A 26,344-nucleotide genomic window follows, 5' to 3' on the forward strand; every position below is an offset into this window, starting at 1 on the left:
CATTTCCCCAGGGAGATGTCTTCATCAAGAACCACAAGGACCCACTCTGTCCCTTCAGGATGAGGCCTTGGACACAGCAAACACCACACACACTTGGGTTTTGCCCAAATGCCACTACCGGCTAACCCAAAGTCACAAGTCTGGCTTTGTGATGCAGTCCTTGACATTTAAGGAGTGAATTTATCCCTGTGTTGTGTTTTCTGCCCGACAATTCCCGAGAGCAAGTTAGGAGAGATACGTGTTGGAGATGAGGCAGAAGATTCTGGGGGAAGGGAGATGAATTTTTAAACCCATCAGGCCAGTGAAATATGCGCCCCCTGCACTACCCCCAAGAGATTAAAATAAACCGGATTCGTGAGAATTTGGCAAAGCAGTGAATGGCCTTTGCACACAACCTTTGCAAATCAGAAAGGGAACTCACTTTAAAACCTCTGGAACTCTGCGTCTTCCCGGTTCTCTGCCCAAGGCCGCTCTCTCTGGCGCCCTAAAGGAATTTTTTGCATTTTCGCTTGCGCTCCGGCGTGGTGGGGTTCTGAAGGGACGTCGGGGCGCCCCTGAGCACCAGGGGGCGCCGGCCTGCGCAGCTCCCGCGGGCGCGCGCTCTCCCGGCGTGCCTCGCGGACGCCGACGTCCACCCGGAAGGGCGGCCGGCTGGCCGGCAGCCCCGACAGACGCCGGCCGGCGGAGCGGCTGCAGCGGGCGAGGCCTGCAGCGGGCAAGGCCGGCCGAGAGGACCCCCGATGCGGCCGCTGCCGGCCGGGGCTCGGGGTGGGCGCGCAGCCCGCGGCGGCCTGGGAGCCGGGCGTGAGTGTTGCCGGGGCCGTGCCGCGCCATGATGAAAGCCGCGGGGCTCGCCAGGGCTGCGTCTGCGCCACAAGGGGCTGCGTCTGCGCCACAAGGGGCTGCGTCTGCGCCACAAGGGGCTGCGTCTGCGCCACAAGGGGCTGCCGCCGAGGCTCTGGGGACAAGGCGGGCTGCCGCGGGCGCCTTGCAGGGCGTGTAGGACTTGGAGGGCCCGGCACCCTGGCCCGCGTGTGTCCTCCTCAGCCCCTCGGACTTCGTAGTGCCACGCCAGGAGGGCTGTCCCCCCTTGGGAAGCCGTGAGCCATGAAGACAGAGGCCGTTTCCCGGTCCCCGGAGCCCCGCGGCAGCCTCCTGCTGAGCAGCCGGAAGCTGATGGCTTTCGGAGTCTTGCTCGGCTGGCTCCTGGTCATCCACCTTCTGGTCAACGTGTGGCTCCTGTGCCTCCTGTCTGCCTTGCTGGTGGTGCTGGGAGGGTGGCTGGGCGCCAGCGCCGTCGTGGGCGCCTCGGGTCAGCTGCATCTGGAGCGATTCATCCCCTTGGCCACCTGTCCTCCGTGCCCCGAGGCAGAGAAGCAGTTGGAACAGGAGATCAACTGTACCATCCAGATGATTATTAGGGATTTTGTGTTATCCTGGTATCGTTCCGTGAGCCAGGAGCCCGCCTTTGAGGAAGAGATGGAGGCGGCCATGAAGGGATTGGTCAGGGAGCTTCGGAGAAGGATGGGCCTGGTGGACAGCTGTGAGCTTGCTAAGAGAATCCTCATCCTCTCTGGTTGCCACCTGCAGAGCTACATTCAGGCAAAGGAAGCCACTGCAGGGCAGCAGAGCGGGCCGGTGGAGCCTGCCCAGCTCTGGGAAGCTTACTGCAGCGTTACAGCGACACATCCCGCAGCGCACTCCCCCAGTGCTGAGGTCTCCTACACGCGTGGCCTCGTGGACTTGCTGCTGCAAGGGCTGGTGCCCAAGCCACACCTGGAGACTAGGACGGGCCGCCATGTCATAGTGGAGCTCATTACGTGTAACGTTATCTTACCACTGGTCGGCAAGCTGTCAGATCCCGACTGGATCCACCTGGTCCTTGTGGCTGTCTTTTCCAAGGCCAGAAATGATCCAACACTGGAGGCTAGCCCACTCTGCCCAGCCAGCGTGCCGGAACAGACCACGGTGCCCACTTCTCTGCCACTGATTGCTGAAGTGGAGAGTCCTCCGGAAGGGCGAGCCCCATCGCCAATTGTTGTAGCTCCAGTGCTGGTAAACGCCACTGACTCAGGCCCCTCCCCAGAGGTTGAAGAAGGCCACGAAGCTGTGGAGACAGATTTCAACGAAATACTTGAAGAAAGAAAAGTGGGGAACAGCTCTCCTTTCCTACAGCCGGATCTTCGAGGCCCCCTGTTCTTATGTGAAGATTCAGAGCTGGAGTCGCCACTGTCGGAACTGAGCAAAGAAACCATCTTGCTCATGACGCCAGGCAACTTCCTCTCCAACCGGATCCAGGATGCCCTCAGTGCCCTGGAGGAGTCACACGTGCTGGAGCCGAAGGAAAGGGGGGGATCTGAAGGCGTCGAAGGAGCTGAGGCTGAGGAGGGGCCAGACAGGGAAGCAGACGCCGGCCTGCTGGTCCCCGTGCTGGGCACTTGCCCGGAGATCCAGATTGAAGCAGCAGACAAGGAGACGGAGCAGGGAGATGTGGCCTCTCTCACCGCTCTGCTGGAGGAGGAACGGGAGAAGGCGGGTCCCGCGCGACCCTCGTGCCTGGACAAGGAGCTCACCGAGGGAGCCCTGGATCCTGCTGTCTCCTCCTCTCCACCGGCTCCTCTCAGCTCTGCCCCTTTCAGCTTTGAGCCTCTCAGCAGCCCGGACGGCCCGGTTGTCATACAGAACCTTCGGATTAGTGGCACCATTACTGCCCGAGAGCACAGTGGCACTGGGTTCCACCCATATACGCTCTACACCGTGAAGGTAACAGAAGGAGAGCCGGGCACCTGTTCAGGGCGGAAGTGCATTCAGAAAGCAGTTAATGAGGTGGATGTTCTCGGGGGGCAGGGACGGGAGATGACTGCTATAGCGCTGTTTAACTCAACAAATGTACGTTTTCTTTCTTTTTTTTTTTTTTAATTTTTATTGGAAGGTCGGATTTACAGAGTGAAGGATAGACAAAGTGAAAGGCCTTCCATCTGCTGGTTCACTCCCCAAGTAGCCGCAACGGCCAGAGCTGAGCCGATCTGAAGCTGAGAGCCAGGGGCTTCTGCATCTCCCACATGAATGCAGTGTCCCAAGGCTTTGGGCCATCATCTACTGCTTTCCCAGGCCACAAACGGAGCTGGTTGGGAAGTGGAGCAGCTGGGATCCCAGTGTGCAAAGCGAGGACTTTAGCAAATAGGCTACCCTGCCAGGCCCAACAAATGTACATTTTCTAAAAGTTGGCCATTATAGTACTCACGCAAGTAAACGTAGACTCTCACGACTGTTAGAATATTGAAGGTTGTGGTTTTCAGTGATTTTCAAACCTGACTGTACCTTTAATTATTTGGGCTGCTTTTTCATTTTTCTTTGTTTGAAAGCCAAGATGTCAGATTTTAGCCTGCATTTCCCAACAACCAGGACTGGGGCAGGCTTGAGCCGATAGCCAGCGACTCCTTGCTGATCTCTCATGTGGTTTGCAAGGTCCTGCCATTGGAGTCATCACTCACTGCCTCCCCAGGCACCTTGGCAGGAAGCTGGATTGGAATCAGCGGGTGGGGCTCCAGCAGGGACTTCAGTATGGGCTGCTGCCATTGTAAACAGTGGCTTTATTGATTGCACCACAATGCTGGCCCTGACGTGCCTTTTTAATGTACAGATTTGGGCAGGTGCTGCATGAGAATTTACTTGGATGGGTTTTAGAATTCCATATTTCTTGAAATAGAACTCTCTGAGTCATACGGAAGCAACCTGTTGTAAGAGCGCTGTAGGGGAAGTGCTGCTCTGATCTAACCAGCCCTCTTCATATTGTTTATGCCCACTGTCTCCCGAATCTGTGCCAAAGTAACTACAGGAATACAGTACTTACTGTTAGGCAAATAATCTGCACTCCTAAAACAAACTACAAAAGATACTACCATTTATTTTTATTACAAAGTCAGATATAGAGCGTGGTGGAGAGACAGAGAGGAAGATCTTCCATCCGATGATTCACTCCCCAAGTGACCACAACAGCCGGTGCTGCGCTGATCCGAAGCCGGGAACCTCTTTCAGGTCTCTCATGTTAGTGCAGGGTCCCAAAGCTTTGGGCCGTCCTCGACTGCTTTCCTAGGCCACAAGCAGGGAGCTGGATGGGAAGTGGAGCTGCCGGGATTAGAACCGGCGCCCATATGGGATCCTGGCACGTTCAAGGCAAGGACTTTAGCTGCTAGGCCACGCCGCCGGGCCTGATACTATTATTTTTTGAAAGAAAGAAATTAATAGGGAAGAAGTTTGGAAAGTGTGTGTCAGTTGGATTTAATTTGCCTTCCCCTTAAATCAGTCTGATTCAGTCTCGGGCCTCATGCCACAGTCCTCCCTGTGAAGTGCCAGTCCATGTAAGAAGGGAAGGACTCTGTCTAACCTGCTGAAAACTGCTACAAAGTATCCCACAGAAATGGTGCTCGAACTCTGAGAGCCTCAGCCTGAATTCTGCCTCTGTTCTTATTTCATATTTATTCATTTATTTATTTGAAAAGCAGAGTTACAGAGAGAAGGAGGGAGAGAAAAGTCCTCCATCCACTAACTCATTCCCCAGAGAGCCTCCAGCGCTAGAGCTGGGCAAATCCAAAGCTAAGAGCCGGGAGTGTCTCCTGGGTGATTCACCACTGCTTTCTGAGGCGTATTAGCAGGGAGCTGGATCAGAAGTGGTGCAGCTGAGACCAAACAACACCAAGGTGAAACGTCAGCTTCGCAGGCGTTGGCTTTATCTACTATGCCACAGCACTGGACCCTGCCCATCATTCTTGATCTATTTATTTATAAGGCAGGCTTTAAAAAAAAAGTTAATTTTTTTTCCTGGAAAGGCAGATTTTTGTAGAGAGAAGAAGATACAGAGAGAAAGACTTTCCATCCACTGGTTCAGTCCCAAAGTGGTCACAACAGCCACAGCCGAGCTGATCCAAAGCCTTCCATGCGGGTGCAGGGTCCGAAGGCCTTGGGCCGTCTTCCATGGCACTCCCAGGCCACAAGCAGGGAGCTGGATGGGGAGGGAACAGCTGGGAAGTGAATCTACGCCCATGTGGGATCCCAGTGGTTGCAGGGCAAGGATTAAATCACTGGTCCGCACGGCCGGGCCCTATCCTTGACTTTTCATTACTAGCCTGAGGTGCTGCTTTGCTCACGTTTGCTCAGAATGACTGCTTTCCCTTCTGGCTAAGGCAATTTTAAAGCACCACCTGTGAGCCCTGCCAACAAGGAAGTATAGCCAAGCAATGGAAGGCCTTCCATCACTGGTCAAGGAGTATAACACCTAAGAGATGGCATCACTCTTAAGGAGTGTTTGTGCATGTGGGTGTGTGATCCTGTCCCCTGCTAGGCCTCCGGGAACATGAATGTGGCAGGTTTGGATGCCTGGCAGCACCAGTCCTCACTTGGCTTCTCACATTAGGGATGATACACACTTGGGGGAAAATGGGCTTCTGAGAACAATTAGAAACCTTAATATGCCAAAGGCAAACAGAAGCAAAAGTGTGTCCTTTGAAGTCATCTGAAACATGGAATTTTTTTTTTCATCTTGTGGTTGTGGTCAACCCCTCCCGCGTCTACGAACTACTGGTTGATTATAATGGCTACCTGGTTTTTCTCTTACATCAATGTCCAGCCCTGTAATTTTGGGGGTGAAAGAGGCAGTATCATTTGTTACGAACTGGGGGAATTTGAAAGTTTTCCGTAGCCATTTGTTATAAATGAAGAAAGTGTCTAGCAGAGGGAACTTTTGAATGGAAGTAATAGGCAGGAATGGTGGCTCTCATTTCTGACTTCCGGAATTCAGCCGCCCTGGATTTTGAGTTGTTCATTACCACTTAGGTGGCAGTCAGATATGGTATGTCCCGAAACAGACTAACCCTGCTCTTTGCTCCTACTCTGTTCTGTGTGGCCATTAAACATGATCGTTAGAATGGCTAGAAGGTGCTCTACACCTGACTGACTTGGCCAACAAATTTGTCCTTTCCACAGTACGAGACAGCTCTCGGTGGTGACAGCAGCAGTGGCCTGCAGCAGTTGGCGTACCACACCGTGAACCGCCGCTACCGGGAGTTCCTGAATCTGCAGACGCGGCTGGAGGAGAAGCCAGATCTGCGCAAGTTCATCAAAAGTCAGGCTGCCTGCATGCTTTTCACATCTGACTACCCCGATCTTGACAGTGGGGTTGACTGTCAGGTTGTGAGGAGGGGCGGGAGAGGAGAAGGACACATTGGAATCCTCTGCTTCCGGAGTCTGGTTGGGTTTTAGTGTAGGGCATCAGTAGCTCCATGTATTCCTAACGTCGCTGAGTGCTGCTTCCGGAGCCTCATTAGTTGTGGTTTGGAAAAGAAGCAGATACTTCTTTTACCTCCGCCTGTGTGAGAAGTTAAACTAAATCGATCCCAGATTGACACTTCGAAATATAAAATATTATCCAGAAACCCTTGAAACCTTAATTCCTTTAACAGTCGGGCTGTTTAAATACCCTGTTTGATGCATTCAAGGCACAGGGGAAACAAGAAACTGTAGTGATCAACTACTTTCATTTCTTAAAATGTGATTGCCCAAATAAGCATTTTAAAAAGTGAGATGTAAATTACATGTTTTTATTTCTTTATAAGAATAACTAATACTAAGGCAAGCTTGGAAGTATTTACCCAGTTTATATGTTTGGTCCTCATAAAAATCTCTGAGATAGTTGTTGTTACTATCTCTGTTTCTCAGAAAGGAAACAAGTTCCCAGCAAGATCATGCAACTTAACCTGAAGTCATTATTATGGTAGAAACTGGAGGCAGAATTGAACCTTTGGGTGTCAGAAGTCTCAGTCATGCAGAGCACGGCCTCTCGGTGTTAGCTATGAGAGCAGCCTGTGCGTGCCATCTGCAGAGTGTAGTTAAGATGCCTGCTTTTTTTTAATCTCCAGTAGGCTTTTTTTTTTTTAGAATATCCTTGGTATGTTTTGCTTTGGGTAGTTGTGTTAAATAAACTTTGTGCTGTTGTTGTTTGGAAGATGTGAAGGGCCCTAAAAAGCTGTTTCCTGATCTCCCGTTTGGCAATATGGATAGTGACAAAGTAGAAGCCCGGAAGAGCCTCCTGGAATCCTTCCTGAAGGTCAGTGTCCTTCTCTTTTGGCTTTGCTCTCATTCAACCTTGAGACATCCAAGTCAAGGGAGGAAGACTTGGGGACCGTGGTTTCTCTTTGAAATCCTGCTCTGTTCTTTTGCAGCAACTCTGTGCCATCCCTGAGATTGCCAACAGTGAGGAGGTACAGGAGTTCCTTGCTCTGAACACAGACGCTCGAATTGCCTTTGTCAAGAAGCCGTTCATGGTCTCTAGGATAGACAAGGTATCCGCAGAGCCACTGCTGGGCAGACAAGGAAGGCGGGGCTTGGGGGGCAGGCAACACACAGAGTGTTGTGTTACTCTTATAAGGTAGATATGTAACTCCATGGAGAGGCTGAGATTGGATGATCTCTTCTGGAAGGACAGGTCATTTCCAGGAAAGAGCCCTAATAGAGGACACTAGATGGGCTTAGTGATCCTCTGCTAGGGAGCAGGGTGTGGACAGAGTGATCCCTTCTTCAGAGGGCTGTCTCAGCACCTGTGGATGTCTGCATCACACATTGGAGCCTGTCGACTGTCATAGCCAGCTGGTGTCACTGGCACCTGCAGGACTGAAGCCCAGGGCTTCCGTGATTGGTGGGTCCGCTTTTTGGTAGACTCGAGGGAACGCAGTAAAAGGGAGTTTCATGTGGTAGGCTTGAGAGGGTCTGCTGCTATGTGGAACGGTAGCAGAAACTAGAAAAGGGCTCACTAAGCAGAATCCCCCGGTTTGCACAGAGATCTGTCCACTTGTTGGTTTCGTCAGCAGCTGCTCACCAGTTGCCTGTTTGGAGCTGCCAGCCTCATTAGGCTACAGCTCTGAGCCTGGAGAGCAAGTCGCGATTTCGAAGCCACATTATCTCCATTGGTGCCATACTGTGTTTTTCCGGGTTTGTTTTTCTCTAGTTTTCACTGTAGTCTTGTCGTCGACTTTTGCCATATCTGCCAGCTGTGCTGCTTGTACAATTTTACAGGAATGTGTCACAGAAGGCAAGGTTCTGCCCTGACCCAGGAGGATCAGTTTGCAAGAAGCACCAAAGGAAAAAAATGAATGGTTTCTTTCATTTCTTCGATAGGTTTTTAAAGATTTATTTAATTTTATTGGAAAGACAAATTTACAGAGAGAAGGAGAGACAGAAAGAAAGGTCTTCCATCTGCTGATTCGCTCCCAAAGTAGCCACAGTGACTGGAACTGAGCCAGTCTGAAGCCAGGAGCCAGGAGCTCTTCCAGGTCTCCCATGTGGGTGCAGGGTCCCAAGGCTTCAGACCAACCTCTGCTGCTCACCCAGGCCACAAACAGGAAGCTGGATGGGAAATGAAGCAGCCAGGACATAACCCAGCGCACATATAGGATCCCAGGCTTGAAAGGAGAGGATTAGCCTAATGAGCCGCTGCACCTGCTCTAGTTGTTTGATATTTTATTACTGTTTTTGGAACATTTTCATTTTGTAGCAAATATCTGTATATCATTTTTGTCAGTCTGAGAGAGATCAACTTAATTTCCAGTGAAGATGATTTTACTTGATTTTTGTAAGTAGAAAAGTGTATGTGAATTTCGATGCTTGCTTTTGACCTGACTGGTTTTGTTTGGATGTGCTGTGGACCGTATGCCTTTAGGCCATGTCTTCTTTTTGAATGTTTAGTCATCATTTTCTCTCTTCCTTGTCTGCTTGTACTGCTACCTCTTTACTTCTACCAAATGCATGTCTTGATGAGAGAATTATCACTTTAGAAACTGGAAATCACTTTTTTATAACAAGACAAACAAGACAAACCGGCCTGCAGAACCTGCGGGTTGTGCCCGTCCGTTTTGCTGCCTTTCCAGTGGTACTGTCTCCCTCTGTGAGTAGGAGGACCTGTTTCAGTGATACATCCGAAACAGGTTAGCTGTTAGCTGGCAGCTAACTCTGCTGATGAACATGGCTGTTCTAGAGGGATGGATATGGCTTTCATTTCTTGACTCACCGTGTTGTATCAAGCAGTGTGAGGCAGCTGTGTGGTGTTTGGAAGTCTGTCTGAATGGCCATGCTGACCTTGCACCCCTGACCCCTGCAGATGGTGATGAGCGCCATTGTGGACACGTTGAAGACAGCCTTTCCTCGCTCTGAACCCCAGAGCCCCACGGAGGAGCTGAGTGAGGCTGAGACCGACAACAAGCCCCAGGGAGAAGGCAAGAAGGCTAGCAAGTGAGAAGCCCTTCAGCCCCAGGGACCCTTCCTCGCTTCGCAGGTTGATCCCCAGCCCTCAGCCAAAGACCACCCCATTATCTAGCCTAGAAGGGCAAAGGTCAGGTATCCATACCAGGATTTAGACAAAGCCAGACCCAGGCTCCACTCAGGGCTCCACCCAGAGGAGCCTAGGGCTCCAGGAACTCGGCTGAAGGGTTTGTTCTTTGCTTGGAAACCACAGACCTCAACTGACCTGGAATGTTTGACTAGAAGAAAAACCCTAGACTATGAATATTCACCTGAGAAATCGAGATATTTCTTCCCTACTGATAGTGAAAATTGGGGTGCATAGCCTACTTGTTTTTGTGATCGTTTCTGGAAATTTTGCCTTGGAAAATTGCATTCTTTAGCACTAATCTGGGCAGGAGTAGTTGGAAACTTACCGGGTCTATTTTAGTCTCTGGCTGACTGCTTCTGCGCTCTCCTGCTCGGGGGTCCCAGCTGGTTCTTGGCAATTTGTCAAGCCCACATGTAGAAGGCAGGAACACCTACCCTGACTGGAAATTTCATCTTACGAAGGAGGGAGATGGCCTGATTGCCTGCTGTGTCTCTGTGCTCGCGTTTCGTGGGCCAGCAATAACAGACTCAATGACTTGGCCTTGGTCAAGCAGATTCATGGAGCCTGTGTGTATCACTCCTATATTCCTGGAATGTCGAATTATCGCTTGCAATGCTTCCTCTGTTTTTATTTTAAAAGCAAAGGGAATAAATGAATGTCCAGAAAGGGTAACACCAACAACAAAACCCTTGGTCCAAGCCAGTAACCTGTAGCATCTTGTGAATTTGTAATGAATGAGTGGGTCACACCAAACATTCTCTTAGCTTGTGGAGCTAGAATCATAACAAATTGGTCCCTGTTTGAACAAAAGCCCTGTCCCACACAGACGGTGGACATAGTCTGGCTTAGGCATTGGCAGAGTACAGGTTTGGGACATTTCAGGACCAGGACTTAGCTGACAGCTCTGACCCCAAGAACTGCTCAAGAACAAACAGGAGTGCTGTGCTCCTGGTGCGTCACTGTGCTTGCCGGCCCTTTGTCTAGGAATCAAGACCATGAATCGTCACCTGTTTCTACTCTGTTCCTGTGCCAGGTCCAGACTGAGATGCTCATCCAGTAAAATTGCTCCAGCACTGAGTGTAACCGAGGCACACGACAGGATCCTCTACTGTCTACGCAAAGGAAACGTGAGAAGCAAACCCCAGAGAGCGGCAGCAGTCAGGGTCTGGGATGTTGGATTGTCCTCCAGCTACAGCAGAGGAAGCTTTCTGTAAAGTCAAAGAAGGACTTGGTGTTCTGCTAATGGGCTGAAGTAACATCTGTGTCTCAAATTTTTATGCTGGAAGTATTATCTCAAATAGTTTGGAATTCTTAACAGTTATGAGTTGGCAAGTGGATTTCTCTGGGGTAGTGAGTTTATAGATGATCCAAAAATGTGTATAGAAGTGATAAACATTAGAAAAGGCTTGTTCTGCTTGCAGCTTAGTTTAAAAAATACATAAACTTGCCTAAGATGATCACAAAATCACTAGGGTCTGTGTGTATGGTAGTGTTGAAGGGGAGAGGTAGGGTGGCAAGAGTGCCGCATTTGTTTACTGTTTGCTGTCTCTGTGATGTCCCACTGGCTGTTTCTCTAGGAGTCTGAGACCCTGTCCATGTCTAGAATGGAATCCTTTATTGAACAACAGACAAAGTTACTGGAAATGCAGCCACCAGAAGCCCTAGATAAAGGTCCTAGAGGAACCCCCAAAGGCCTTGTGGATAGTGGCTCGTCAGGTGCAGCTGTGCCAGCCCAAGGTCTTAGTGCCAGGAATCCAGGTAGGTGTCAACCTCTCTGCTCCCCTAGAAAAAGAGCCAGGTTTCAGTCCACTTAGGACTACCGGTGGTTGGATTTTGCTGCCTTTGATTGCTGTTGCGCTTGGTAAAAGTGAGCTGCATGTTGAACCTCTGTGTCGAGATGCTTTGCTGAGTGCTGAGTACAAAGATGAATATGGGTGGTGCTCAGGGCCCCGTCACTCAGTGGAGCTGGACACACACATGAGGAGTTCTAACAAAGCAAAAGATATCATACTTATACCACGTATGTCCAGGTTTTGTCTGTGCCGCAATATCACCTTCAAGCAGAGATCCCATCTCCTGATCTCCTGAGTGTGTAACACCACTCTGCCGATTTTCTTTCTGCCTCTGTTGTGTCAACTTCTTGGTCCATCTTGTCGGCTCCCTTTTCAGCCTTCCTGACCCTTAGTTTTGACTCTGTCCTCCAGTTGTGCACACACTCCCTGGGTGATGCCATCTGTACTTGTAGCTTCCACTGTAACACATGTGCCAGTGTTGAATACATACTTCGTTGTGTATGTCCACATTGGAGTAGACCATACGGCAACTAAAATACAATGTGTCCAAAATGAAATTCACATCTTTGTCCTGTTCCTCCTGCCTTGTGTCCTGCCCTGACATGAAGCCACCTAACTGTTACGGTGGAGTCGTGGAGAAAGGTGTGAGAGCTCAGTTCCTCCTGCATAAGCACTTGAGGCAGGTCAGGTTTGCTTCCTGCAGAGAAGTGCAGAGCCCTTGCTGTTAATTAGTACATTTGCTGAACCAAACTATCCATTCCTTCAAAAAAAGACCTCTGAGAATGAAAAGCTCACAACCCCTGGACTCAGAAGGGTGAAGAAAAACCCCGTTTCACCATTTTCTCTTAAGTGAAGATAAGTGTGTCATCTGACCTCTGCGCTGTCTACCTCAGTTTAGCTGTGAAACATGTTTTGCCCCCCCAAACCTTCCCACATTTCTCGCTGCGATAGTAAATGAAGCTGTGTGACAGCAAAGGCGTCAGAGAATTTTAATGAATTGGAAATAAAAAGGGCCAAGTAAATCATTCTAAACAGAATCAAGCCTGTAAATTTAAATAGCGTATCTCCTAAATGATGGTTTGTATCCAAGCCCTGATATCCCTGAGAGACTCACAAAGCTCGCTTGATAGAAACTTGACCATTCTCTTCAGTAGAACTTAGTTTTACTGGTTTTTATTTTCCATTGCAATGACTAATTGTTACCACAGGGTGGCAGTTCTAGGCAAACACTAAACCAGAAACAATAAATAAATAAATAAATTGGAGAAAGATGAACTCTGCTTTGAGCAATGGCTGGAAGTAAAGCAGCACCTCAGATCACATGCTGCCTTACAGCACAGGACAGAAAAACGAAGTGTGCATGAGGCAGGGGTGTGAGGAAACCCTCACCGCAGCTGGCCACATCTCAGGTAAACCGTGTCCTGGACAACCCGCAAAGAAAGAGAACTGGCTGAGAATATGTTTTTGGTTCTAGACTAGCAAAGTTAGCGTTGATGATTGATGATAGTATTAATCACAGCAGTAACACCAGAGAAGTCCTATTCATTCTGAAATAGTTTCCTGGGAAGGCAAATCGGAAGCAACCTGGGACCCCTCAAAGGACATTGAGAGGACAGATGCTTCCCTCCAGAAATGACGTAGATCCAGTAAATGTCCGCTGAATGAGGGTTTAAGCTCATTGGTCCTTCCAGTCTTCGAAACAGGGAAAGACTGTCAGGGCATTTACCAGAGAGGCCTGGCACTCTCCCTAAAGCTACAGGTCCTTCGCGTCAGACTGAAGCCTCTGCACTCCCGAGGTTAGCTCTCTGTCAGAGCAAGATGCTGCAGGGTAATAAGAAAGGCCGATTCCCAGGCCTTTCCCCACGTCAGCCCATGGCCATTTCCATGATTCCCAGGCCTTTCCCCACATCAGCCCATGGCCATTTCCATGATTCCCAGGCCTTTCCCCACGTCAGCCCACGGCCATTTCCATGATTCCCAGGCCTTTCCCCACGTCAGCCCATGGCCATTTCCATGATTCCCAGGCCTTTCCCCACGTCAGCCCATGGCCATTTCCATGATTCCCAGGCCCTTCGCAGCCACTCTGTCTTTCAGCTGCTACTTGGAGCAGAATGAACTCAATATCCTAGAGTAATGTGGAAGCAACAGAGGCTGGGTAGACAAAATAATTGAATCTCAAATCTTTTACAAAGATAAAACCCCCTACTGAATGACAGACTACCAGAAACCTACATAGCAGACTATGAAGAAATACAAAGCCTTTCTGCATACGAAGAATCAACTTTTGATTAGAGTTCAGAATGAATGATTTAAAAGGTACCACCCAAGTGCAGTGAAAGATGCTCCATAAATTTGATTTTCTAACGAGTGACTTTTCCATCTTTTTGTCCGGCAGGAGCAGAGACAGAGTTAGCTGACACAGCCCTGGATCTGGTCCAGTTGCTGTTAATGGAACAGTGGAAATGGCTGTGTACCGAAAATATGCAGAAATGTCTTCGTCTTATCTTTGGGACACTAGTTCAGAGGTAAGATTGCCAGGTTCTCCTTTACAAGAAATCATCAAGCGGAAGAGAAGTTGATGTAAAACTGAATTCTACACAAGAAAGGCTCATTATAGCGTCAGGCAACTGTAGGCGTAAGAAAAGAAGGGATACAGGTTGAAGACTGCGTATCAGCTTCTCTTAGTCACCTTCTCTAATGTTCGAATATTCTGCAGGAATTTTGTCATAACACACTGAGATAAATCATACACTGCCTGTGATACTAACTATTTCAGTTGCACTCTTTCTGCTGTGGATCAATTCTCCATCCAGTTAGGTCCCCAAGCCCTATACCTCCCACCTGGTTAGTACAGACATCCCCTTTAACTGGCCGCAGGTAGTCACTGTGACGATAAACTCTTGGAAAAACAAGGAGAAAACAGAACGGTGTTCTTAAAATACTGCTTTCTCTTAAGAGAGCATATCTAGTCACAGCTATAGAAGGACTTTCTCCTAAGAGAGCATAACTAATCACAGCTGTAGAAGAACTTTCTGGACGGTAAAGAATAGAGGGAGACATGGATTTGCAACTTGGTTTTATAACCCAAGCTTGGTGATTCCAGTATGGCTTGAACTCCTGAAAGATCCATGCACAGATGGAGTTTTAGCCACTGAATTCTTTTTTTTTTTTTTAAGATTTATTCATTTTATTACAGCCAGATATACACAGAGGAGGAGAGACAGAGAGGAAGATCTTCCGTCCAATGATTCACTCCCCAAGTGAGCCGCAACGGGCCGATGCGTGCCGATCTGAAGCCGGGAACCTGGAACCTCTTCCGGGTCTCCCACGCGGGTGCAGGGTCCCAGTGCATTGGGCCGTCCTCAACTGCTTTCCCAGGCCACAAGCAGGGAGCTGGATGGGAAGTGGAGCTGCCGGGATTAGAACCGGCGCTCGTATGGGATCCCGGGGCTTTCAAGGCGAGGACTTTAGCTGCTAGGCCACGCCACCGGGCCCAGCCACTGAATTCTTAATCATGAAACTCAAGCAAGTTTTGTTTAGGCACAGAAGGCCAAAGACATTCATGAGCTAGACAGATGGGCTCTTGGTATGATTTCTCTTTTATAAGGCATTCTGGAAGATTCTCAAGTAAGAAGCAGGATGTGACCCTGTTAGCATGTGGATTATGCCAGCATGTCACGCAAAGACTACCTTCTTTTTAGAAATTCATTATCTGTTCTACAACAAGCAGAAAATCCATGAACAGCAAGCATTTATATCTCCACTCCCATATTCAACATTACGTAGGATCAAGGAAGAAAATAGACTTGAGTCATAAAGAGAATAAGTAGAAAAAGAGGTTGTGCATTTGTATCTGCTGGGTGCTTGTCTGTGCCAGCCAGGGAGGCCTGTCCACATATATTTTCATACAGCAACAAAGTGGAGTAAGGAGCCCATTTTATGCCGTAAGAACACAGAGCTCAGCATGGCCAGGAGCACAGTTAGGGACACACCTGGAGTTCTAAGCTTAATATGCATAGCTCCAAAACAAGTGTGCTTTTTTCCTACATATTGTAGCCTTAAGACTGTTCTCCAAGTGAAACCCAGACACAGAATGCTGACTGTTGACCAGGCAATGTTTCCCCCGTCGCTACTCCATACTCAGCTCTGCAACTAGAGTGCTTTTTCTGAAAAGCATGGCTGAGCATACATTCTGCAGCTAAAATCCTTCAGGTACCCTGACATGCAAAAGTGATTTTCGCAATATGTATCTCAGATTCCAGTAGTTCCAAGAGGTGCTTTACAAGTCAGCTTAGAGAGCCTGAGTGGATCAGATCCAACCAAAGCGATTCCTATTGGGGCAGTTTAGTGCGCCGAGGAGCCAGGCAGTTTTGCTTGCAAAATATAAATTTACTTCTTTATATTAGAATCCTGCCCCTGTTTGTCGTTGGCGTGATCTTTTGCCGACCCATCTCCATCCTCCCCTGTACACTCCCTTTCCTGGCCTGAGTTAGCTGTGACCTTTGACCTCCAGGCCTTTGTCATTTTTTTTCTCAATCTCCAGGTCTCTCCTGTGACAGCCTGTGACTAACCTCTTGTGTGTTAGGCCGGATGGTTTCCCACCCCTGTAAATGTTCTGTGACGCCTTGGCTGGCATCCTCTCCTGCTTTCCTCTGGAATGAAGTTTACCTTGAAAGTCTCGATGTTAGTGCTACCATGGCCTATTGTACAAATCATCTTTCCCTAAACTAGTGGTTCTCCTCTGAAGGGCCCTTTTGTCCCTTACTAGATATTTAGTGGTATCCAGAGGTTATCAGAACTGGAATGGAGTCAGGATGCCTCCTGACGCCGAAAGGCCAAAGGCAGCCTCTCCCTGACACCCCATCCAGTGCTACAGAGGATTATCTTTCCCCAAATAAGAAAGCAGTAATGACTTAAACTAGCAAAAGTGTCAGTAGTATTGTGAGAAATTGTGTGTCGTCTCTCAGTTCTTTTTATTCTTCCTGAGATTGATGTCTTTTGCAAGGCGGAGATGTAGACAAATGGCTACTTAGAGAGTGAACCAGCGGTGCAAGATCTGTGTCTGTCCGTCTGCCTCTCAAACACATGAAGTAATAAATACTTTAAACAGATGAAAACTATTAACATCTCAGATCCTTGATGAGCCTCATCCCCCCGAGATCACTTACCTGAGGCACTAGCTTCAAAATGCAAGACGTTGTTCAGTAGCAATGTATACATGATCCTGGACAGTTCCAAGGAGATTAGACTTGCATATTAAAGATCAGAAGAATTTAGCTGTCTCAGAATATTCCAGGGCGTGGGCCAGCCATGATAAGGAGATCACTGTGCTTTGGAGAGGAAGATCCCTGTGGAAGCAGCGTTTTATTTAGCTAAGGGCCTTGCACGTCTAAAGCAAGAAACTGAAGTCCTTGTAGGAAGGAAGCATGCTCCCAAGCGCAGTGGAGATGATAGGGTTCTTTGTAGGGCTCAGGGGATAGGCTCTGACATGCCATGCCTGGTGACATCACTTCCTGTTAGCTCCCTCGGAGTGTTGCTCAGTTCCCGTGCATCAGTCAGCTGTCTCTTAACTAGTTTGGTGGTGTGATTTTTAGTGAAGCACTGTCAAGGGATAAGGATGGAAAAAAAGGTGGTTTCCTTTCCCTCTTTTCATTTTTTTTTAATGGAGAAGCTTCATTATTTTGAAACATGGGGAAAAATAGAATTATGTGGTGAATTTGAATGACTCTAGTGTGGATGTTGCACAAGTACGAAGTGTTCTACCTAGTTACTTCTGCAAAACCCAGAACTCAGTATGCTTCTTCAGCCCAGACATTTCTGGGTGATGATATTTTTGCCCTTATCCAGTTATATCCCTTCCTGTCAAAAACTTTATCTAACCAAACTTAGTTCTATCTGTTCAGACTTAGCTGCAGTGAACTCAGGACCACACTGTTTGGCAGTTGCCTTGCACTAAGCGTCAACAGATCAGAATTAAGTGACTTACTGTAATCCTTCCCTTTCTAAAGCTTTTGCTCTTTCTCTACAAGTCATTATTCTTTTCTTTTTCATGATATTCTTGGCCCTCTTCTCAAGTATTTTGTCCTAATTTCAGTGCTCTTCAGATCTTTTTAAAATAGGAAGCAGGAAGTTATATATCTGAACAAAGAACCAGTGTCCCTTCCAGACATCACAAGAATCTTGTTGCTTGTGGCCCATGGCCTCGCACCAGCAAGTGCCCGCGAGAACCAAAAGCCAGGACTCACTTCACGATTGAGTGCAGCCATCACTAATCCCACGAGTTTCAGGGTATTCCAGCAGCAAATGCTTGCTAAGTGTTTAGAGCTCTGTTCGGAAGGTGTGGTGACCCACCAGCCCCCTCCCCCCATTCTAAAGATTAGGAAACTAAGGCTTATGCAGATTTTATCTTATTTACATCAAAATCACACAGCTAATAAACACCTCAAGCAGGTTTTGAGCACAGATTTTCCCAGTGTTCCGCTGTAATGAATGACCCTCTCACTTTTAGAACGAGACCCTTGTGCTCTAGCTCGGAAGGCTTGGGAAAAGGATCACTTCACGTTTGGCTCAGAGAAGTATGCACTCCAGAGAGGGAGTGGTGATTCAGTGTGCAGATCCGGACTCTCCTTCTCAGTGTGCTGATGAAGGACATTGCTAATTCCTCAGATCAGCTCATGATACTGTCCTCAGACAACTTGCTGCTTCTATTTTTATTGATTGATTTATTTACTTTTATTGAAAAGGCAGATTAGATTTATGGAGAGAAGAAGAAACGGAAGATTTTCTGTCCACTGGTTCACTCCCCCCAAGTGGCTGCAGTGGCCAGAGCTGAGCCAATCCAGAGCCAGAGGCGTCTTCTGGGTCGCCCATGCCAATGAAGGGTCCCAAAACTTCACTCTTTGTCTTCAGTTGCTCAAGTGAGCAAGTAAGCTAGAAACTTGGCATCTGCCTGGAATCTGAACAACCCACTGACCACCTGCCCCTTCCTCATAAAAGATGTTGTAGGAGACCCCAGTGCTCCCAGGCCCCCCGACTGTTGTCCCAGAGGCCACACGTTTGTTCTGAAACCACAGGTAGCTGAGTTTGTATCCTTTGGCACGGTACTTGGGAACTCCTCTTTTTAGTTGTGAGTTTAAAGTGCAGGATAGTTGGTAATAGTTGGTATTGGTTCCATGGGTGGCAGTTGCCTATCCTCTGTTTGTCTTGATGCATTTGGGTTGGGCATCAGGGATAGCACAGCCATCTGAAGCTAGATGCATTGCCTCCTTTAGTTGTCCTTACTTTCTGAACTCCAAAAGTACTACGTCTAGGCAGATGAGTTTAAGTTTTCTGTTTCCAGTTTTGTGTGCTTTTCCTTGTTTCCTTAAAAGACGTATATACGTAACTGCCTTGGAGTCCAGGGACTTAAGCCAGACTCAAAGCGCACTCTCTCTGGCCTGCAAAAGTGGGGTGGGTGGGGGATGAACACCAGAGTAAATTCAACCTCATGACCCCTCCTTCTAAGCCAACATTGGAAGAGTTCTGATCTGAGCCAGGCTTATAAATCTCTCTTGATGTTGGTGAGGAGAGAGTAGGGGAGGGGAGCTGAAGAAAAGTTAGATTCCCAAAAAAGGCATTGTTAAGTCAAAGAGAAGCTTCGCACGCATGCGCGCCTGCCCTCCTGTGTCAGTTTCTGTGCTGGGAACATCCAATTATGTAACAAGGAGCGCTCCTTATTCGGGAAGGGACACAAGGGGAGCAGTTTAAGCTTGTGTAAACTCTGCTCACTTCTGAAAACAATATCCGTGCGTGCATCGGGACTCGAGTTGAGGGACTCCAACAAGTATTCAGAGCTAAACTGGGTTTGGAGGGAAAAAGGAAAGATGTACTTTGCCCATTGATGGTAGAAGGTTTGGGGCAGGAAGATCCAGCCAAGGTAAGGGGTGAGATTATTTTGGAGTCCTGATGTAAAGTGAAGGAATGGGAAGAAGCTGGCCCGGCTCCCTGCCTGGATGCCCAGAGCATTGCCATGATAAAAATAGGAGCCAAGCCAGCGTAGAGTATGCAGATGCCACGTCCGTGGCTCTGCCCTCCCTGTGGCCCTGAAGATGGCATCAGACTGTGTGTCAAAAGGGCAGCAGACATTCCTGGCATCTGCGTCAGGATTTCTTAGTTAGAGAGCGAGTGACAGCGAGAGTGAACGAGCGAGCCTGAATACACTGGGGGCATGTGGGAACAGAATCAGCTTACCCAGAGGGGTGGGCAAGTAAAGAGAATGTTCTGTGATCTGTAGGCAGGGGAGAGTAAAAAGTAAATATCAAGTCTGGAAGTATACAGAGAGGAAGAAGCAAAAAGAATGGACAGGGTCGCAGAATCCAACAAGCAGTGGATCTGGGAGAAAATTAAATGGCAAGCCTGGAACTTAGGCTAAGCCATGGAGTTTTGTTTTAAGAAAAGATGTCATGCTACAGACTGACTCCAAGGAAATACCAGGAGAAAGCTCTGGCAAAATCTGTTGCCAGTGAAGGGTGTTATGCCATGGGTGGTGGGTGCCCACCTCCACTGAGGATGGTTGAGAACGGCTGGCCATGAACCCCGACAGGGTGTTCTCCAAGTGAAACATCCCTTCAGGGGTCTTTATGTCTAAGTCACGAGGGGACAATGGGTCATTGTGGCATTGCTGATTTCTCAAGGAATCTCTAGCCCTGCCACCTTTTGGAGACAAGTAATTGCAGGAAAGGGACTGATGTTTGTTGCGTACTAACTGCACTAGGTAAGCAGTGACGCACTTGCTGTGCGAATGTGCCGTTCTGTGAGCTAGACGTCATATTTGCACATTTTACAAGCCAGGAAAAATATATTCAGATTACGTAAACTTCCCAGAATCATAGAAGGAGTAAGAGCCACACCAAAGATTATACCTGAGTTACGTAACCTCGAGGCCCGTATGCCCTCTAGCACTCTGCGACACCTCCCCTCTGTGCAAGCTGTCTGCCCGAGCAGGGACCGCTGGAACCGGCCCTGCTGGGAAATCCCTGCGCTTCCTTCCCATCTCTGCTGCCTTGCTCTCCTCCTGGTCTCAGGAAGGCATGCGTCTGAAATGTGCGTGCACATCGTTTTCCAGCTACATACTGTGATTTTATTCTAAGCTGAGGTCTCCTGTAGGGTTCCCTATCCAATATTCTGTCACATTCACAACATTATCAGAGCTAAAATTCAGAATTCACCAAGAAACACAGATTGCAATTTTTCCTTTTCTCTCTGACTTCTCTTTCGGCTCACCTCTCACGTCTTGTTCTGTCATAGATCTGATCTCTTCCTATGAAGTGATTCTATAGAAAAATTCACACTGTCTCAAGAGTCCAAGACAGAAAGTTGGTTGTAAGCCTTCGGATTTCCCTGTGCAGTGATGGACTGGGGAAGGGACTGGCTCGTTTGTGAGCTCGTTTGTGATGTTCACATTCGATCGTGACGCCTTTACTCAGTTGTGTGTCTGTCCTTGGGGAAGAGGGCACTGCTTGCCCCTGCCTCCTCCATTAGACTGCGCCCCGGAACGTGTTTGACTTTTGTGGAGAGAGCCAGGATAGCCCCAGCAGTTTTTCATATCATACGCATGATCTGGCTGTCAGATTTCTTGAGTGTCACCTGTTCTACACCCATCTTACGATGAAGACATCATGCTTTTTCTGTCCGAGACTTGAACATGTCTGGGAGGCGGTTACAGGTACATAGCTAACTGCCCTACGCCTGTGCACTGTGTGCGCGTGTGTGCCTCTATGTAGGATTCATTTTCCTGAATTCCCATATAGAACTGATTATTGTGAAAGCTTAGGAAAACCCAAGGAGTACCATGAGGTATTTTAGCCTCAGAGCTTTCTTCTCGTCAAGCGACCGGTTCCCTTGCCCATCTGTAACTACAAATGGAACCAGAGCTTGGCATTCAGATAACAGCTTTAGACTGCATTTGCGTATGCTGAGTCCAGGGGCGAAGTATGACTCAAGATTGTATCTGAAGTATCTAGTGTGATGCTTAGAAGGAACTTGATGAAGTTGTGGCATATGACCACATGTGTCAGGTCACTTGGCCACCACACTTGAATCTGTCCCTTTGCTTATCTTTGCTTATAACCAGGGAGAATCTTGGATTCCGCCATTAAGCTAGGAGACGAAAAGTATAGGTGACCGCTGAATCTTTGTCTTCGTCCCACAGAGCTTCCGCTGCTCTTTAATTGGAAAATTCCAGGTCTCAGAGCCATGGCTGAACCTATGCAAAGAGATTTTGCATTTGGACCGTTCATCTGTCTTCCCTTGCAAAAGCATCCTTCTGTCTTAAAAAGCCTGCTGTCAGCCTGGCCCCCCTCACTGGCCCTCAGGAGGACCATCTCCTCATAGGCCTGCTAGCCCTCCTCCCTTCCATGTGGGAAGAAATAATAGAGGCTTTAATTCCAATTCTGCTTTGAGGCTTACTCCCTGTGTCACTTAACCTGCCTGTGGCTCAGTTGCTGTCCAAATGGAAAACATGCCTGGCTTATGGCGTGGTTTGGGAAATGAAAGACAATTTTGGCATGAATTTATAGAAGATGTGTGTTTGGAGTTAGATCTTATAAGGCGGCTGTCATTTAGACAGGCTTACGCTAAACTATATTCGAGGCATTGAAACGTTTTTTTAAATGGGAAGTGGTGCAATATTTCCACTTCTAAGTAAAAAATAATCTTTAAACATATTTAGAGTATTTTTTTAGCCTCACTCTTTTTGAAGGGCGTGTGTGTGTGTGTGTGTGTGTGTGTGTTGTTGTTGTTTTAGGTAGATTAGGAAAGGCAAACTGCAGGCTGTTTGCTGCAGTAGGAAATTAGTAAAGGAATTCTAGCCATGGGCACCAGGTGGCGCTACAAGTTAAGCAATCTCTGTTCACTTAGTGCGAACCCTATTTACTTTGCAATTGAAGGTCTTTGCCTTAGTAGTGATGGTTTAGAAGACATTTGTTTGTCTTGCTGCATGATTCAGAAGCCACTTATCTGCTTATTACGAAGCGCCAGTGACTTTTAGACAGACTTATTTTTTTCATCATCCATCTCCATGTTCCAGTGGCTTCAGCATACACTTGCTTTTCTGAGCAATGTGTGCTGCCAGAAGTTGCCTTTGAGTGGATTCCATGCTGTAAGAATTCTTTGCTGGACCTGATTTGTTCAGAACAGAGTGAACCAGAGAGTCTAGTGATACGACCAAGACATCTGAGAAGGAAGAATTCTGGCCGTGCTGTCTGTAGATGAGTTGGCCTTCTGCCTTTCAGGATCCCCAAATTCTACCTATTGTAGACCTCGCCGAGGCAGACTGCTGTTGCCAGATTGCCCGTTTGTTAGGAATCTCCTCAGCCTGTCACACGGGAGCTTCTTGCTGCTTTCAGCTGCGGTTGGAGAGCAGCTGGCTGCTTCCTAATAACTTGTCTTTGGAGAAGCAACCACCAAGTGGTCAGTTTGAACTTCTCTGCTTAGAAGCTATGCCGCATGCCCTAGCGAGGAGTAGCAGCGTCTGGTTCCGCAGCAGGGAGAGAAGGCAGGAGTTGTGCGGCCTGCGTTGCCATCTAACCCTGACACTCCTCCTTCAGAATCTGGCCCCTCCAGGAAGGAGGACTCGCTGTGTAAAAACAGCATCAAGACCAGCTCCATGCAACATCTTCCTCCCCTCTCTCCAGTGGTTTCTGTTTGCTTTCTTTAGCAGCTTTATTATTCCCCCATGTTTTATGACCACAGTTCTTGCCCTTATGTTCAAGATTCAAGAATCGCCCCTGCCCTGTTCTGTGCTTATTGCCAGGATGGACTGTCTTCCACTTGCCTCGTAGACAGGAAACCGGGAAAGCAAATCACTTTCAGTAACAGAGAATCCTGCTCATTACAATCATTTGTGCTTCTCCACTCTGCTCCCTTGCTGCTTCCCTGTCCCGGACGCCTGCTCTCCTGGAGCTCAGTAGCAGTGCCTGAACAACACGATATGGGACTGGAAAAGGTTGACCTGAAAGTCTTCAGAGACACTCTGGATCTGTGTAAGAAACTTGCAAGTTGGAATGTTGCAGGTGGCTGACACTGAGTAACCTGATGTGCGTTTCTGCTTTGTTCTTCTGCAGGCTCTTCCCCAGCCTTCTGCATCCAGTGTGATAGTGTAATTGTAGCCCTGCCATGCCTGCCTGTTTAAAGACTGTTCTGAATGATTCTTACCCACATCGTGCCTGAGCACTCTGAACAGGTTCTCTGCAGTATGATAGAAGTTGGGAGGTCAGGCTCTTCTAAGTAGAGAGCACTTAATTATCCCCTCTGCCTCTTCCAGCCTCCCCTTCCCACCCTTCTCTGCTTAGAAGAGCTCTCCCTGTGAGGTAAAGTCACCAGGAACAATAGTGGCTCTGGTTGTCAGGACAACCACTAAATTACTGCCTTCTTGGCTCCTTTGTATCCTGCCTTACTTCCTAGTGCTCCACTCAATGGTTTCACTCTGGGTCCCTGCCCTTTCCTCTCCACCTGACTCAATTTTCTGCTGAATGGGTGGCCACTTTAATTACCTTCCTCTTCCCCCCTGGGCGACCCTCTTGCCTTCACCCTGGGTACTGAGAAAAACCAGGCCAGGTTAGCTACCTGGGGACTGAGAAAAAGCCAGACTTGCTGTTCACACGGGGCCGAGAAACAGAGGAGCACATTTCAGATCCTGCCTCGGCACAGGTTTTGTCGTCTTGTATCTGGAAGTCTAGTTTTCAGAAAGATTCTGAAATATCGTTTTCATACTCCACAAAACCCTGTGGAATCTTCCAGTTCTCCCAGTCTCTTGGTACCAAGTACTTGATTATTCCAGAACTTATTTCTCTGAGCCTGCTGAGAAGAGACGAAGTGTTGCAACAAGGAAACAGGTACAGACTTCAGACTCCTACTGTCAAGTCGTTCCTTGAACCAAGCACAAGTTCCAGAGACTCTAAACCAGACTGTCTTTGTCACAAGCATAAACATACATCATTTGCAAAAATGCTTTCGTTTTTCTCATTTGATCTTGATGATGACTTTTTGAAGAAGGTGAGGTAAGAGTTAGCTTTATTTTGTAAAGAAAGGGGCCAGCACGTAAAGACTTCACTCAGCTTTTAAAAAGTCAATCTAGGTTCAAACCCTGTCAACCCTGAGTTTTTTTAGGAACTAGTACATTGATAGCCATGTGATACAGGGCAGGGCAGAGTTGACATGAAGGTCTTCAGAGGCACTCCAGATTTGTGCAATACATTTTCAACTTGGAACCGTACGTGTGTCGTGACACTCGAATCTGGAACAAACTGCAGTTGTTTTATACAGACCAAGAACACAGAGATGTCTCCATTTCATGCCACACATTGGGAAAGTAGCCTGATCTTTGCTTTTGGGCTTTTCTTTAATTACATTTTACCCATTCCATTCCTTTCCTTTTTTTTTTTTTTTCTTGTTGCTGTTTTTGTTCATGTCACATAATGAGTTGGAATCCATCTGGGCTGGTCCATCCATCAGACACACGTCCCAAAATGTAAGTGTGACTCGCAGTCTTCCTAACCCCGCTTTGCTTTTGTTTGACTTTGAGTTTCTTCTGGCCTTTGGGCCTGTTTTCCAAGAAAACCAACGAAACCTTAGGCTTCCGGCAGCTGTCTCTCCTCTAGAATTTGCAGTGTGCCAAATATGAGGCATTGCTGATCCACTCCCTTGCTTTCCACCCCTCCTCCCTTCCGGAGGAATGCATGGCCACGTGTGAGTTGTCCATCTCATTCTAGGTCAACTGACACTCAACATACTCCTGAAAATATATATATGCTTTATACTCATTGTATTGGCCCACCATTTATTTTTATGATTAGGAAAGTAAGCCTACCGAGTGTCTACCTATAAATACGTGTGAAATGCTAGATGGGAAGGATTTCTGTTTGCCCAGGATTTGAAGAATGTGCCATGAATCCAAAGAATAAATAATTAAGAGCTCTTTTTTTTTTTCCTGACTTATGGATTGTGACCTATGTAAGCCTTCTGTAAAGCTTAGTTTAACCTGCATGCCTTGCTTGTCCCATCTATCAGTTAAGTGATAAAAAATACAAGAAAAAAATCCAAAAATCCCTACCATAAGAATTTTTTTTGTCCAGTTGGAAGTGCAGATTTATAAAGACATAGCTGTAGTGTAAAATCAAACTGTTGGACATATCTAAACAATGGGACGCTGGACTGACATTGTCTGTAGCAGCGATGTTGGGGCACACTTAAGCAACAGACTGATGGAATTAGGACTCCCTATGAAGGACTATGCTATTGTAATAATATGGGGGAAAATTCAGGGAGTGGGAGTTGGGAGGGGGCATGAATCCCAGACCTTATGGAATTGTGCCATGAAAATCAAAATAATAGTAATAATAAATTTTTAAAAAATTAAAGGCTTCAAAAAAAATAGAAAATGTTTGTGATTTGGAAAAGGGACCAATCAGTCAATCATGAAGTTTTATGGAGAAAATGACATCAGAGATGGGATTTAAAGAATAAAAGGAATTGGCAGCGGACTCGGAGGCATGGGATCTTCAAAGAATGTGAAGTGATGAGGCAGATTTGCGGAGGAGTGACTGAAGATAGCTGACGTGTTTATCAGAAACCAGCTCACACAGAACCATGTTAGAATCATCCCAGAAAGAGCTTGGGATCTGACTCTTATATGGTAGGAACAGTTTGCAAAATGTAAGTAAGCAGTAACGTTATCAAACTTGCACTTTAGAAAAGTCGTTTAAATAGTATTATGAAGGATTCATCTAAGGATGCATGTTTGGAGCCAGGGGGAGACATCCAAAGGAGCTGTACTGATGGAGATGAGAGGGACTGAGGGACCTCGGCTCAGGTTATTGCTGCTGGAGTGGTAAAGGAGCCATGGAGTCCTGGGAGACCGAGGCGCAGGACCAACTCGATTCAGTAACTGTTTACAGGTTTATGAGGTATCGAGTAAGGGTCAGGGAAAAGTAAAAGTCAGGAGTGAGTCATGGCTTTCTACCTGATGAGTTAAAAAAGCTTATTAGGGTGATGTAGTACCCTTAGCCTAGGAGAATTAATTAATGTATCTGAGTTGTACTCCAAAATCTTTTATTGCTAATAAGGGCAATAGATTCCTTATTTTTGTAAATCATGACATCTGAAGAAGCAGGCATCTGTACTAAGTGTGAGACTT

General features: G+C 47.5%; 1 protein-coding gene across 1 annotated transcript in view; it reads left to right on the forward strand.

Annotated features, from left to right (window-relative positions):
* Nucleotides 1-1,107: 1,107 nt before the first annotated feature.
* Nucleotides 1,108-26,344, forward strand: part of SNX19 (sorting nexin 19) — a 38,256-nt gene continuing 13,019 nt past the window's right edge. The window contains exons 1-8 of the mRNA XM_004593305.4: nt 1,108-2,763; nt 5,983-6,121; nt 7,002-7,102; nt 7,218-7,337; nt 9,149-9,279; nt 10,413-10,506; nt 10,957-11,137; nt 13,568-13,697. Coding sequence (XP_004593362.4) covers nt 1,108-2,763; nt 5,983-6,121; nt 7,002-7,102; nt 7,218-7,337; nt 9,149-9,279; nt 10,413-10,506; nt 10,957-11,137; nt 13,568-13,697 — 2,552 coding nt within the window. The remainder of the gene's footprint in view (nt 2,764-5,982; nt 6,122-7,001; nt 7,103-7,217; nt 7,338-9,148; nt 9,280-10,412; nt 10,507-10,956; nt 11,138-13,567; nt 13,698-26,344) is intronic.

The sequence above is a fragment of the Ochotona princeps genome, chromosome 4 (genome assembly GCF_030435755.1).
Source record: "Ochotona princeps isolate mOchPri1 chromosome 4, mOchPri1.hap1, whole genome shotgun sequence".
Lineage (NCBI taxonomy): Eukaryota > Metazoa > Chordata > Mammalia > Lagomorpha > Ochotonidae > Ochotona > Ochotona princeps.